We start from the raw sequence: 15,907 nt of genomic DNA on the forward strand, positions 1-15,907 counted from the left end.
TGAGCGAGTGCTCCTGGCATGACTTACACTGTCATCTGTCGGCCAGATGTGAACGAGTGTGTGCAGTCGCCGCCGCCGTGTCGCTACGACTGCGAGAATTCGGATGGCTCGTACCGGTGCCTCTGCCCGACCGGCTTCGTGCTGGACCTGGACGGCAGCAGCTGCAAGGACCTGGACGAGTGTGCCACCGGGCAGCACATGTGCCAGCACGAGTGCACCAACACTCAGGGCTCGTATCGCTGCTCGTGTCCCGACGGCTACCGCCAGCTGGGCGACCAGTGCATGGGTGAGGCTGCACCGTCTCTCGCGCGTCACCCGGCGGAACATATCGGTTGATGCCTGTTGGGCGGTTCACTGTAGTGAAATGATTTCTTGTGGGGTTTAACGTGCGTAATTTGTTTGTAAGGTGTCGTAATCTGTCGTGAGTAATTTGCCTTTTTTAGTATTGGCTATTACCGCGTTATTTATCACCGGTTGTCCGCATTATATGATGCTTGGTCGGATATTGCGTCACATCGCTTGAGCGTCTTCCTTCTTTCCGACCTCTGACGCCGTCCGTGCGGCCGCCGCAGACGTGAATGAGTGCATCGAGACGCCGAGCATCTGTGGCCCGCTGGGGGCCTGCTCCAACGTGCCAGGAAGCTACCGATGCGTCTGCCCCAGCGGCTACCGCCTGGACGAGGCCGGCGCCCTGTGTGTGCAGGAGGAGATCGACTACTCCGACTACGACTGCGGCCAGGACTACTGCGATGAAGACGAGTCCCAGGGTTGCCGGGTGGGTCCGGCCTCCGGCCTCGGCCCGGCTCGGAGACATCGCCGAGCCTGAGAGCGGTCGCGGCGAGAAGCCCTATTGGGGAGGAGGCATTGGGTGGTGTCTCGGCTAATTGTGTGCGCATGGTTTAACTGCAATGTGCCACCCGTAAATAACTCATCAAATGCAGTACTCCAGATGTTTAACATCTTGTTCACGTATCACACTTGGTGCATCAATACGAGTGGGCCATCAAGCCTTGCGCTACCTCTGCATAGCAACACACACTTCTGAGCATGGAACTTAGCTGACGTTTGATGCACTGTGAGTAATGGACTGTGCCCAACAAAGCACAATTTTTTAGTTATTTGTAGAAAGCTTCGTCGTACTCCACTGCATCATTGAGCATCGTTTTTGCTAGACGTTCTTCTTCAACCTGTAATAATTTTGCAACCTTCTAGCTTTACCACGGACCCAAGAAAAACGAGCGCCACGTAGTCACTATCCTTGCAGCAACGTCCATGTCCATAGCTATACGGTGACGGACGATCCTCCAGTGTTGATATTTCATGTAGCGGTACTTTGTCTTGGTTTGAAAATTACTTGTTGACCAAACTTTTCCGCCCACTCTGATGCAACAAAATTCGAATTTCTTTGATAATCCCGATCCCCATAACACATGGTAAACACGGAAAAGAACGCAGGCTCCGACAACAGGCGCGCCCATCACCACCATCCGGTCAGTCACGTGACCCGCCCCCGCAGGAGATGTTCGGCCGCACCATCTGCACGTGCCCCGAGGGCTACGTGCAGAGCTTCCGGCTGGGCCAGTGCGTGGACGACGACGAGTGCAACAAGCGGCCGTGTGGCACGGCCTCCTGCCAGAACACAGTCGGCAGCTACCGATGTCAGTGCCCTCCCGGCTACCAGTTCAACGTGCGGATGCTCGTTTGCGTGCAGGTGAGGTGGAGCCGGACTGCCAACCTGGATGGGGGGGGGGGGCGGAGGGAGGGGCTGGCCTCCGGGGGAGTAACGGTAGAGGAAAGGAAAGTAACGGTAACGGATCTGAATGTCTGTCGAAACCGCGTGACCGAGAGAGGCAGGCCGGGATGATTCCTTTTGGCTGATGGACATGACCCCTTGGCACATCCGTATCGAGCACAATGTATCGTCTCTTTGAGAACGACATCCATCTTACGGCCCTTAGACGTGCGTGCAGCTGCTGCGCGTGTGGTCGCAGCTGCTGACATCTCTGTGAGGGTCGGCCGATGCCCGGTGACCGCCACGTCCGACCAAGCCGGTAACACGGCCCTCGGCCGGGGTTTGCCGCAGATGGCGCCGGCGTGCGTGTCTAGCTCCTGTTCGTTCGGCTGCCAGCCGTCGGGCGGCGCTGGTGGCGTCAGCTGCGGCTGTCCCCAGGGCTACCAGAGCTTCGGACAGGTCAGTAGAATGTTTGGCGATAGGTAGCTAGGCATTTTGCTGTTGGACATGCTGTATTTTACCGTTATTCAGCTTTGAAAACTATGTTTCGGTATGGTCGGTTTAGTAAGCTACGTTATTATTGATAAAGCGGCTTCGCCGTGGGGTTAGTCGAAGGTGCGGGTAATTTCTACTCGAAGCGCCTGGTTCTGTTTTCCATGAATCACACTTCGTATTGGATCATCTGTGACATCCTCGATCGCAGCTGGGACTTGAGGAATGTCCTAGTAATGCTCCTTGTCTCGCGCCATAAATCATTCGCACTCACATCCGTATTTTGCTGAAATGAAACCCATGCCATGCACACAGTCTAACTCCTTACGCCTGTAATAAGATATGACGACTTCTGCAGGGCCTGACGTGTCCATTTGCTCAAACAGGGCCGCTGTATATCGACCATCAGGGTCAAACGTGTCCATTTGCTCCTACAGGGCCACTGTATATCGACCATCAGTCCGGCTGGTGGCGGCTGGAGCTCGCAGCAGACCTCCTACAGTAGCTACCAGCAGTTCAACACACAGACCGACACCAGCAACGTGATCAGCACCGAAGGCTGCTTCTCCTGCAAGGTCAGCAGCGATGCCAGCCGGAGCCTGGCCCGGTCAGCAATCAAGAGTCGGCAGATGATAGATACCAAAGATGGCTAGTACATTGCAGTCGGACGCTAACTTTCAGCTAACAATGAAGATGGACGTGGATGTTCACTGTAATGCAATCTCTCACGCACGTAACAGGCAGGCCATGAGACCAGCATGGAGACGAGGAGAACGACAATGTGGAAAAGTGGGAACACGATAGCGCTGTAGAAGGCCACGCCTGCGGTTGTGTGATATGAGTTCTCTTCCTCGCCTCCCTGTGACCCCGCTCGGTGTACTGACCCGCCCACCCCTCCTCTCAGATAAACGGTAGGAGCCTGCGCGGCCCTTCCTCACCTCCCACTGACCCCGCTCGGTGTACTGACCCGCCCACCCCTCCACTCAGATCAACGTCAAGAGCCCACGCGGCTCTCCCTCGCTTCCCACTGTCCCCGCTCGGTGTAGTGACACACCCACCTCTCCACTCAGATCAACGGCAAGAGCCCACGCGGCAAACGCAGTGCGCCATCGCTGGACGTGGTGCGTCAGCTGCTCCGACTCAACGGTACCTACGACAGCGCAGAGCTGAACGAGGTTAGTGGCCAGTGGGGTGGTGTGGGGCAGCCAGCTCCTTAACGGGCCCGCGGCCGCCGGCGACCCATTGCGGGATTGGGTGTCGTGTAGCAGTACAGAAAACGAGTTACTGCGGTTTCGATTTGAGTGTTTTATCAGCTTGTCTGCTCTTGTGATCTGCAGCGTGCTGGTTTCTTTCGCAGATGGACGTGGGTGCCGATCATCAAAAGAGTCACCACCACAGCAAGCACCATCACAAGAAGCATCACCACAAGAAGCATTCCGGAAAGCGCGTGAAGCTGCGCTCGAGGCCCGAAGATGGTCAGGATGCCCTCCTGATTCAGATTCAGCTTAGCCAGACGAGAAAGAAGACGAAGATCATCCGACTGCAGCCCGCTCTTAAGTACCTCCAGGTCAGCTGTGGTTCTTCGTCTTTATCCGATATTATTTTCAGGTGATGCGATGCACTTTTATATTTAAACTCTTTAAGTGAAGAAATCTGCTGAGCCTGTGTCTTCTTACGATTAGTATCTCCTCTTAACTTCTTGTTTCTTGTCCTATGAAATAAGCACATGAGAACATTCTCCGCGCGTTGTTTCTTATCTCATAATATAGGTCCGGTACTAGTTCGTACGCATCTATCAGCAGCAAACACATGTCTTTCAGCCAGTAAGGGTCACAGGACTGGTCGCAATAAACGACATTTATTTTTAACGCTGCTAATAAATGTTTAACCCTGTTTCTAACGCCGTTAATGGAGGCGATCCACGCCCACCTAACGTCACGCGTGCTCTGTTCCGCAGCACAACGTCCACTACTCGATCGCTTCGGGCAACGAAGCGGGCCGTTTCCTGCTGCTGACGCGCAACGACATCACATCGCTGCACTTCGTGCACAGGCAGCAGAAGCCCGGCCAGTACGACCTGGTGCTGACCGGCAACCCCATCCACCGGGTCACGGGTCACCAGGACGCGGCGCCGTTCCGCCTGCCCGTCCGGATCTTGGTAGTGGAGTAGACGCGGAGGCGACAGTGACGCCGCCTTTAGCGACGACCGTGACGTCCTCTTGAGCGGTGTGGTGCTGCCATCTAGCGGCCGCTGCCGGCGCGGTTCACACCGCGCGGCGCGCCAGGCTGGGCCGCGGGCCAGCCGCCGGTGGGAGTTTGCGTGCATGTGTCTGTGTGTCCGCGTGTGCGGTGATGGTTAATGGAGTCTGCACGTGTGTCTGTCCGCGCTCACAGCATGCCGGAGGGAGTTTGTCGCGCAAGTCGGAGTGCAAACGTCCTCATGTACGTCCGTTCACGTTGGGCGAACGGGTCTGGTGAGCGTGCGTGTCGGAATAGGTATCTGCGTGCGTTAGTAAGCATCGGTGAGCCATACATCAGAGCTCGCGAGTGTCTGTGTTCCAGGTCCGATGTCAGTGTGCCGAAGAGAGACTGAATGTGCGTGACAATATAAAGCTCGATTCCACTGCCAGTATAGAACAGTGCCATAGAGCGCTTGACTCCACTGTAACTTGCCATATGCTTTCTTATGCGGCACGAACTGTAACATCACGTCCTATGAGAACATTCAGGGCAGCAAGTGTGGTCTTGAAGCCTTCCGAATCCCGCGACGTGCCTTCGACCGTGTGAGATAGTTGGCGGTGTTTGGTCGCTATAGTGCTGTTTAAACGCGACATGCTGTCAAGAGCGTGGTGTGCTTAGAGAACGGATCGACATCCAGCTGGGCTGATGACCTGTGCAGTATCGACCACGCCAAATGTTCGCGAAGCCCCAGTGTTGCGTGTAGATACGCTTCGCAACAGGTCCCGCTAGGGCATTGTGAGATGGGCAGAATGACGTCATTTAATCCTTCTCATGGCCTGATGTGGACCTTCAAGTGACGTAGGCCATGTTGACGGATAGACTATAATTACTTATGTTGCAGTCCTTATCGACGCAACTATCGGCTTTTAACCATAGCAGAATCCTGGAACTGTTACTAATATACTTTGTTTTAAATGCCCGTGGTTTGATATGCCCGTTAAAATGCCCGTGGCGCGTGGTTTGAAGCAGATGACCTGCTTCAAAATTCTCAAATTCACCTAAGAACCGCGGCTAACATACTGGGGCATGCATCTGGGTGCAGCGCGGCACCTCTGCCGGCGGCACTGGCAGGCGCCTGCGACCTCTGTTCGACGGGCCGGCTGAGCTGAGGCGTGGCGTCTTGCGGTCCGGCATGAGCCGACGTAGCCGAATCGGAGCCTCGACACACCTCACAGGAGGGGGGGGGGGGGGGGGGGGAGGGGAGGGGAAACTGGCGCCACGTGACGGCGGGCCACTGTTCCGGCGGCCTCAGACGTCGGACGGCCGCGGCGGGCGCCACTCGGCCTCGACAGGAGTCGGCGCCGCGTCCCTCAGCAAATCCCGTCACCAGGCTCGGCAGGGAGCACCATGGACCGCTCGGAGGCCAGGTCTGTCCAACAGAGCCGGTGTGGGGTGCCGCCCTGGGCTCGGGCGGGGCAGGGCACAGGCGATCCTGGGGCTGGGTGAACCTGTGAGGCTGCGCCCACAGCTGCAGTTTACCAGCCACTGTGACATCCTGTTTGCTATTGTGTCCACCTCCTTCACCATCTCTTGTCGTGCTTGCAGTGAACAACGGCATGGCGTATTCTTCACTGAGCATGCTGTTTCTAATGCTAGCGGAAGCTTGTTGCTATTGCCGGTTGCTGCGGAACTCAACAGCCATTAAAAAACTATCGTACGAAGCTTTAAGTCAAACTGCTAAGTACTGCTACTCATCCCTAACTGGGCTCGTATTCAGGTTAAAGCCCTCCAGACTCGTAACATGTTAAAAAAGAAAACTCCGGATGTAACGAAAGATACTACAGGAATAAGAAAGGCAAGTCGCAACGTCCTGAATTAGCAAGAAAGAAAGCAATGTTTTGCAAGCTAATCCTTTTAAATAACACGGAAATTTTACCGGGTTCGCCTACATCATACCTGAACTATCAACACAACAAAGTCCAGTGTTGTAAATGTTGGTTATGTTGTAGATGACGAACGCCGTAGATGTAGATTCGGACACTTGACGTTGGGCCGCAGGGTTCTCAAACTCTGTGTCTGAGTGTGTTATGCGTTATGAAAATACTTGTCCTGATACCGTTATTGGCATTTAAGTGCATGCCAGGAGAAATGCATCGTAAGGGAAAGCAGATCAGTTGGTCATGCAGAACAAAGGCCAGTCCTTCATTTCGTTTTGGAAAGCTCAGAAAGTAGAGGTTTTTCGGGTAAGGTGAAGCCATGGTTTCTGCATGGAATGAGCAATGTGTTAGATACGAATTTAGGAGAAAATATTTTTAGCGTACGGGTGTGGGTAAACGTTTAAGAAATGCTGGGTAGATATTCCAAAAAAATCTGGAGTATAATATTATTTGTGTTTCTTTCAGCCATGCCTAGCTTTATTCACGCTACTCTTGCAACTGTCGACGCATAGCGTATGTTTTGCGTGTAAACTTTCCTGAAACTCTTGCCGAGTACAGTGCTAAAAGAATACAAACTGGTTGGTAGCGAATGGTTACAGCTAATCGGTAATGAACAACAGGTGGGTATGGCATGAGCAAAGCTCCATGGGTAGCCAATGCAATGGGCAAACGAAAGCGTAAATGCTCGTGAAAGCCTCTGCCAGAAAGCATCGATCTTGTGACATTTCATTGTGATAATAAACTGGAAATAGTTTATTATTACAGAAAGCGACGGAGTTGCAGGCACGTTTTAGAAGGCTTCCATTGAATATTGGGTATTTACATCGAGTGGTCTCGACGCCTGAGCAGCACTACCCAGCCACCGCAGGAGTGACGCAGCCCAGGAGAGAGCGCGGCGCTGCAAAGTGGGGCTCCACCTTATGACGTTGCCTGCCACGCTCACATGGTTGGTAAAATGGTTGGTTTTGCTGAGATGGGGCTACTTTTCGCTGGGATAAGGGAATCAAAGCCTTCGCAGGCAGGCGGGCTACGTTTAGTGCAATCCTCAAGCCCTAAAAGTCCAACCTACGAAACGTCCACCGTCTTCCAAAAATTGGTGGAGCACGATTGTTTATGTTCCGGAGGCCTGCACCAGTGTCGTCAATTTGAATTGAAAAATCCAAACAGCAGTGGGATAATGCGTAAACTTTTCATGAGATAATACAGTAGTAATAACCAGATTCCTCGTAGGAAAACCAGGAGAAGGGAAATGCAGAAACGCTGATAGTTCGACAGCACCTTTATCGGAACGAACAACAGCATTCGTCTTAATTAAGGCATATTAGTGAAATATCAACGCTTCCATATTTCCATTCTCCCGGTTTTTCTACGGGTAACAAGGCTTTTACTACCGTATTTTCTACGTGCATAATGCTCTTTGCGATGCATTTAACAACTTACATAATGTCTCATGAGTGTAAAAGCCGTAAGAAAGTACAATTTTCTTTCCACCAATTTTTGTGCGCAAGGGCGGCAGCTCATATCTCATCGGACTTTAAAGGGACCTCATTATCCCGATTATCCTATCACCCCATTACTCCATCACCTCCTTAGGATACCCGATAATCACAAGTCATTACATGCCCCAAAATCAATGCTTCCGGGATGTGGTTACAACTGCTGGACTGGAATGAGGCCGCCGAAGAGGATGGCGCTTCCCTAAGTAAAAAGTGACAACGGCTAAGACAACGTTTAAATGACGGGACAGCATTTACTACGAGTAGGTCCGATTCATGATTCGTCGAAGTCTTAGCTACGTTCAACTGAAGTGTTAAATTGCTTCAACATTGAGGCATAATGTTCAACTAGAGTTGCCTAAACTACAGCTTTAAACAACAACGTTCCAACACACCCAAAGACCTGCTCCTATCCAAGACGGCGATATGTTCATGCGCGGGACATGCTTGACCAGAAAACAGGGCCAGATGACCGATCTTAGGAGAATGCTGCTTTCCCTTCCTTGTTCTCTGACGTTGACTTCAGGAGCGACAAATTGCATACAAATGGACTTAAACACATATACCGCCATGTCTGTCTGTCCACCCAAGGAGCCGCCTGCCACTGCGAAGCTGCGTAATCGGGAGGAGTCAGGGCGCACATTTTCGCCAATACATCCATTTCGTAGGTTACAAATCGGCATAAACCTGTTTCTGCACATCTAGACAATGCCTAGACGGAGAGCAAAAAGCCATGTAATTTAAAGCCGTGAGCCATAAAAGCCATTGTCATGTAGTGCATATAATATGCATACAGGAAAAATATATATAGGATCTGGGACATTGGTTCTGGACCCTAGACATTGGATCTGGACCGTTGGTTGCTATTAATCAACCGTGCACATTCCCATTTTATGTCAGACGTCTTGATTTCTGATGACTTACATGAGTGAGGCTCTCAAGGACAAGAGCGGGTATCTCATCTCCAAAAATGCTTCGACGGACACTGGCTGTACATCAGGGCCTGGCTCCTGTATATCGGTGTGTGCTCACCAGACACACCAGCCGTGTCGCCACTGTGCGGTGGCGCACCCGTCCCTCCCTCGCGCCCGGCCGTAGCTGTGACGCCTCCAAGGCTCGGCGCGTCATGCGCTACCCCACCGCCGACGCATCAGAGCGACACGGTCGGGGCCGCGGCGCAGCGCCATCCGACGACGCGGCTCCACACGACGTCAGCCGTGTCACGTGACAGGCCATTCATGCGACCGAGACGTCCCCTGGCTGAGGCCTGCAGTCGCTGCTGACGCAGGCGCCGGTGCACCGCTCCCGCAGCTGAGGCGTGGGCGGCTCGGGGCCAGCGCGGCGAGGCGGCGGCGGCGCACTGCTCCGCTGCTGGGGCGTGGGCGGCTCGGGGTCAGAGCGGTCGGACGGCGGCGGCGAGGCCGCGCCCAGCGCGGCTGACTTCCATTGTTCGCCCGCCAGATTAGGATGGTGCGTCTGTCAGCTGTGGTTCGAGCTGGCGCTGATGCAATGAATGACAATGGAATTTGGTGCAGATAGCCTGATAGCCATGTGTGCTATGCATTGGTGTTCGACATCGTGGCAGCGAAACCGACTCTGTGGTTACTCGCGGCAGGCAAAACCCATTCTGCCTCTCCGGTCTTGCACTGCACCGCGAACTTTGACATGACCGCAATTTAGACGCAAAAGGAAAGGAACGAAATTTCGAACGAATTTGCATGCGAATAATTCCACATGGAGTTTTCGGGTAGTCAGCCGGATCCGAGTAGGGGTGGGGGTGGGAGTGGGGTCACGCCATCCTTCTACTGGGTTGATCAACCTTAAGTCATGTTGAAAGTGGTGGTTCTGGAAGGAGCCGGGACTCTACACGCAAAACCGCCTCTTTCCCGGCGGCTGCCGTAAAAAGTGTTGAAGATGGCCCCGGCCGAAACGTCTGGGCATAGTATCCCGGCTCTTTCAAGGGGCACCACCTTAGTATGGCACACAGACCATCAGCTCAGAAGATGACGCAGGCTTTGTTCGAATATCAAGATATATAACCGATCTTTGAGCTAAAAATCATCTTATACTTTTCACGCATTTCGACGACAGGACGCCGATGCACCAACGCTCCATTTAAGGCAGCACACACTTGTAATCCGGCGCAACGAAAACTATGCTATCGTGATCCATGGTTTACTTTTATGAGGCCTGACTCAGCGATAATTCCAGAGCATGCGCTTAACTCCATTTTAACTCCCACGCGTTGACTTTTCAGAGATATGGACCTAACTCATCCCAGGTGTGGTTGACTCATAACGTGCACTCATAACGTGCGAGCGGAACCGAATGCCTGTGGGTGACAGGGGCCAGTTCAGTCTCGAACGGCAGCGGCACACGACATTACCGGTGCGTGGATGGAAATTGCGGCATCATCGCTACGCCACGGCAATACCGATGTGCCGAAACGACTGTATACGACATTTTACCCCTGCTTGTGTGCCTGAGCGTGTGCACAGTGTGCCACGTGCACCAGTGGGGAGCTCCGGATCTGACCATGGTGCCGACCAGGTACCGCAGGCAGGGGCGTCACTTTATGTACCTTCGAGCGGGCCTAAGCCTCCCAATGCTGACTTGAGTCCCCTCCTCGTCATTGTACCTCATACCTCATACCATACCAGATACCTCATCATCCCCTCATTGAGTATCCTCAATGCAAATGGGCAAAGAGGGAATGCTGGGCCACATAGACACAAAAAGATTCTTGACGTCTTATACACTGGATAGTAGGAACATAAACATCACTAACTGCGTCATGCTAACTTTGTGCCAAATCGTGTCCTGTAGGTATCATACATGTTTTTGTCATGCTCCCCTGATGTGTTACTCCTTCATATGTCGAGCCAGTGTGCAAATATTTTACAAATGTTTCGAATGATAGCTCCTAAATTTGTATAAAGGACAATTTATTACAACATGCGGCGGCTTATGAAAACACAGGGCGGCCCAGATAAAAGCAAATGCACGTTATCCCCAACAGTGGCAAGAATATTTGTCTTAAAATCGCGGCTGTGGTGCTTATACAGCACGATCAGTGACAGCGATAGCCGGCAGCCATCAATGATCCCTTACTAAGATTGACTGATATTTTTTTTCTTCTATGAATTACGTAACATTACAAGCTTTTCCCAAAAAGGCAGCTCACATGAACTTAAAATGGGGCCTCATTCTTCCGCAGGGAAACTACTTTAAATCTACGGAACATTAAGCAAGTTGTTTAAAAATAAATGTCAAAAACAACAGCCCAAGTGGCCGAAATCCAGGGAAGATCAGGGTTTGGATGAAGGTTAGTTCAACCTTTTTGGCTGAGCCTCCGCAACCGATTTTAGAATGGCACTCCTGGCCGCAGGTGGCGGCTAGTGCTGCTGACGGTGCTGTTGCTGGTCGTGCAAGGAGGCCGGGCGTCAGTGTACGGTCAGGAGACCCTGCTCACCTTTCACCGGCTCCCTCTGAATCACCATCACCGTGCTGCCGATCGACATACCACGATACAGATGACGTCATCAGCCGACCGGTACAAACCAGCACAGGTGGCGCTGCCTCCGTCTGGTGACCAGCACCACCTGACGCAGATGGCGCTGCCTCTGTCCGCCAACCGACCCCGCCCGAGGCAGATGGCGCCGCCTCTGTCCGCTAGCCGACACCATGTGGTGCGAAGGGCGCTGACGCAACTGCGCCCCGCGCCGCTAACGACGGCCGGCGAGAGCCCTCCCGAGCCGGGGGCGCTGCGGTCGCACCGGCGGCGCACGGCACGCGTCTTCCGGCTGCGGTTCGGCTGACAGCGGAGGGTCAGGGCCGCCCCCCGTCCGGTCACACCGGGTCACCGAGCCGGCCAGCTGGCTAGGCGCCGGGTGGAGCCGGCCGGGACAGACGCACAGTCTGGCCTGGTCCGGCGGGAGTCACCTCTCTGTGACAGGACGACCGCGAAGTATGGGAGCTCGCTGCCGCCCACAGGTTCCAGCCTGTGCCGTCGTCTCTCGGCAGTGTACTACGGATGATGCACATGTATTGGTTATATCGTTGGTCCTAGTGAAATGCGTGACGCAATGTGCTGCATCAGTACACTGATGGTAGTGATTCGTGACCGTGAGTGAAGTTTTTGGATCTCCTACCCGAGACAGTTATTGATCGTACATGTGGCTGGATGATCGATGACATCATTTCCGTACACCAATGCCATGGTCCTACACATAATACATATGAGAGAGCTTTTGTTATTTCATGCTTTTGTAAAGCAAAAATAATGCTCTCTCAGGTGTGTAATTTTGCAATGCCAGGGCTATTTGTTAATGCTTCTCCGGTAGACTTTGAAATGGTGAGAGGTCGATTCTCAACAGTTCTCGTGGAAACGTGATTAGTGAACAAGAAATAATGGGAAGAGCACGAGATCAGTCAGGAGCCCGATGAAATCCCAGCCTGGCTCACCTTAATGCTGGCGTCTGAACATGCTTTCCTTTCCTTCGGCACCAAAAAAGGTGAGCACAACGTATCTCTTATTGAAATTGTCTGATTCCGTTGAGCATGATCGCGAGCATGGCGAGGTAGTGTCAGACCACTCGAGTGTAGGTGGAACACGCACCAGACGGTGCCGTATCGACAGGGCTCGCCCCCCGCGACCTGAGCGCCGACTTCTGTCACCGACTGCTGTGGTCGGCGCGCGCGCCGGCAGGACAGCGGCGCTGGCAGCAGCGACCGTCCACTGCGGGCAGGTATTGCGCGCGCCACAGACAGCGAGCTGACGTCGTGCGTGCTGGTGATGATGCACCAGCCGGCAAAGGAGCGCGTGAAGCTGTCGAACAAGCCGGACGGGAAGGTACCGGCGCTGCGGCGCCCCTGACCGAGCGCGTGACAATGCTGCAGTGCAGCCTGACCTCGCCGCTCCGCGCGGGCGTCGTGACCGCGCTCCACGGTATATGATATATGATATAGGAGGGTGTACGTTCGACATGAGGATGCTGGGCAGCGCGTCCTGCATGGAGTCCCCGGGTGGCCACTGAGACGCAGCCGCTGTCGGACGGACCATCTGTCTCAGGCCGCTCGCGCAGCCCCGAGGAGGGTGCGTAGCCAGTACCGTGGCTCGGCAGGTAGCAGACAGGCGAGCCGAAGCACCACGGCATCGGCGCGTGCACGAGGAGCTCGCAGACGCCGCAGGCCGTGTGCTGGCGCAGCGCAAGTCGTGGCAGCGGTGGCGCATCACGAACTGGAGGCGATGGAACGGCCTGAGCGGGCCTCGACCAGTGAAGCGGCGCCCCCGTCGACCAGCAACTGACAGAGCCTTGGCGGTCGGCACAGCAGCTAATGCTGGTATTGCCCGTGCTTCCCGAAATACACAACGACGAGGACCGTTCAGTTATTTATCTATCTGACATCGTAGCCCGTCCCCGGTGGATGACAAAAGCCAACAGGATATTCTTGAGTCCGAGTCATGCAAAGATGAGAGCATGCACAAGAAACATGAAATATGCGGTCGACACACCCAAACATAGGCATGCACACATACTCGTCATGCAAAGTACAACAGGCAATGTGGAAAGAAGGATGCATACATGAATATCAAAGGCTACGACACTGAAAACATTATATTCACGTACAAGACAATTGACGAGTCGAAGGCCAGCGACAATTAATGTTCATATTTTGAAAGAACAGTGTTGAAATTTATGGCAATTTGAAGATGCCTGCCTGAAGAAGAAGATGGTTGCCTGTGACGTGATGGAAAATGCAAATAAGTGTGCATAATGGTAAAAAGATAGCTAAAAGATGACCACTTACGATCATTGAAACGCCAAAACGACCATTTCTTTGCATGCTTGAATGCCATTTTGGTTCTTGGCCCCATAGATATCATTCCACATCACACATATACGCAATTCTAGGTCACTTTTCGGGTTTTAGACGTAAATCAAAACTTAAAGATCATGTTTTGCATTGCATATTGACCAAATACGACATAGTCTCTCGTGACCACGGATTACCTGGCTTGACCAAAGTTACCAAATGCTCGCATTGGTGTTTTCAATTGTACAGCAAATCGATTAACTGTAAATATACACAAAATCTGGTCAACCTTATGGATTTTTAGCAGAATTGAGCGCCATGGAATCGGTCAGATAATGTCTCTTTGGCCTGACCTTTGACGCATTAAATAAACTCGAGGTTCATCAAAAGTTCCTCACAAATGCACTGAACAACTTACGTGATTCTCCAATTTGTTACGCTCAGCGGTTTACACCGAGTGTAATCCGGAAGTGAAAGGAATCAACTACGGATGGGGGTTTTGGCCTCGTAGTGTCAGTCCATTTTAAAACGAACTATTCTCTCAGTGTTTCCAAATTTCTGGCAGATCTTACTCTTGCTTTTTTGTCGTTAGGTACCAATTGGTCTTTTTCGTTTGCAGATTTAGGCCCACTGGATCAAGTTTTAAGCCACCGCAAAAGTGAAATGATAACGGGGCGTGATTATAAAGCAAAACGGCTCAGTATTATAACTTTACGGCTACTTTGGTAGCTCTGAGGACAGACCACAGGTTTCACACCAGCTTGTTCTATTTTTCGTGCATTTCAAACTTGGTACGCACGAACTTATCCGGCATTAAAAGCCTTTTCAGAATCAAGTTTCAGGGGCCAACAGTATGGACCTATTGATCTTATTTGCGGTGACTGAAAAGTGTGGCGTAGTTTCACAGTCTGATAGAGAAGGGGGAAGGAGGGCGGGGGTGGGTGGGTGGTCGGACTAAGCTGATCAGCCCAGCATGCCCCGAAATATTTCTTTCTCGGATTTGTGACAATATCATTTTCAATTGGAGCCAATCAAAATATGTTACACGATTTTCTTGCTATTCTTCTATGTTGCCTGGATTTTTCATGAGCTGATGTGTAAGCCTGGCAGCATGACTGTGGGATCGCATTAGCAAGGAAGTTTTAAGCCATATCAACTTGTAGATGAACCCCAAGTTATGGCCGAGTCACACTCCCCCACTTGACTTGAAACTAGGCTCTCTCACACAGGGCCCTCCCAGTCTTGGACATCATGCCCAAGCAAAAGTCCATGAGATGCAGGAGGCAAAAAAGTCATTAAAAAAGATACCTGCGTGAGCTATTTGCTGCTTTACGCTTCCCGAATTTCACCTTCGCCTTGTTCCGCGTAACCCTGAAATTCAAGACATTCACAATAAGATGTTCTGTTCTGCTTGTTTTCTTTGCTGCCCAGAATCTTAAAATATCCTGCCTGCTGTGCTAAGAGACATGTCTCGATTGAAAGCTCCTACAGCTCCAAGAAATATAACTTTGTGTAACGTTACTTTCACAAGAACCACCTACCAAAAACCAAGGGCTTTATTTTCCATCCCAAAAGTATGTAATATGTTACAAGAACGTTGTAACATCGATGGCCCTCATCTCATCTGGTGAATAATAAGCAGTATGGTCACAGTAAGACCCCATGTTATAATGAACATCCTGGTCACATTCAGACCTCATGCTATAATAAACATCCTGGTGGCAGTCAGACCTCATGCTAAGCCTGATGATTAGGATCTCACCCCGCAGGATGTCACCCCTAAACGGCGCTGGCTCCTTAAGTCCATGCAATAGCCAGCTCCACCGAGCTTGGTGAACTCAATGCAAGCAGAACAAATAGCAAACTCAGAACATGACCAGTTGATGAACATGACCGTTATTCGTATCATTCATAAATGCGCACACGTATGCATGCCTAACACTGCTCCTGCGCAGCTTCCTTGCGCCTTTTTCGCATAAATCCGCCTCTTAGCAGGGAGTGACGTGAGTCGTTGCTCATGTTCTTTGATGATAAGGTATGGCTCTGTGTACTGCTGGGAAAGTGGGGGGGGGGGGGGAGCAGTCTTTTGGTGGTTCATTCAGGGGTGACGGTTAGGAAAAAATTACTGTATGTAGTCCGCCCGCTACTCATAGAGCTGTACCCATACCGACTCACTACCCATTCGTAATCAGTTGTATGTCCTTGTTATCGCTCGTGCGCTTTGTCTCCGGCCCCTTAGTTTTCAATGATTG

General features: G+C 52.1%; 1 protein-coding gene across 1 annotated transcript in view; it reads left to right on the forward strand.

Moving 5' to 3' along the window:
* LOC119101837 (fibrillin-2) overlaps positions 1 to 5,381 on the forward strand; it is a 63,698-nt gene extending 58,317 nt beyond the window's left edge. Inside the window, exons 45-52 of the mRNA XM_037225260.1 lie at positions 47 to 286; positions 573 to 775; positions 1,517 to 1,711; positions 2,084 to 2,191; positions 2,662 to 2,799; positions 3,295 to 3,399; positions 3,582 to 3,791; positions 4,182 to 5,381. Of these exons, the coding sequence (XP_037081155.1) occupies positions 47 to 286; positions 573 to 775; positions 1,517 to 1,711; positions 2,084 to 2,191; positions 2,662 to 2,799; positions 3,295 to 3,399; positions 3,582 to 3,791; positions 4,182 to 4,394 (1,412 nt within the window). The 3' untranslated portion in view covers positions 4,395 to 5,381. The remainder of the gene's footprint in view (positions 1 to 46; positions 287 to 572; positions 776 to 1,516; positions 1,712 to 2,083; positions 2,192 to 2,661; positions 2,800 to 3,294; positions 3,400 to 3,581; positions 3,792 to 4,181) is intronic.
* The last annotated feature ends 10,526 nt before the right edge of the window (positions 5,382 to 15,907 follow it).

The sequence above is a fragment of the Pollicipes pollicipes genome, unplaced genomic scaffold (assembly GCF_011947565.3).
Source record: "Pollicipes pollicipes isolate AB1234 unplaced genomic scaffold, Ppol_2.1 Scaffold_4881;HRSCAF=5763_pilon_pilon_pilon, whole genome shotgun sequence".
NCBI lineage: Eukaryota > Metazoa > Arthropoda > Thecostraca > Pollicipedomorpha > Pollicipedidae > Pollicipes > Pollicipes pollicipes.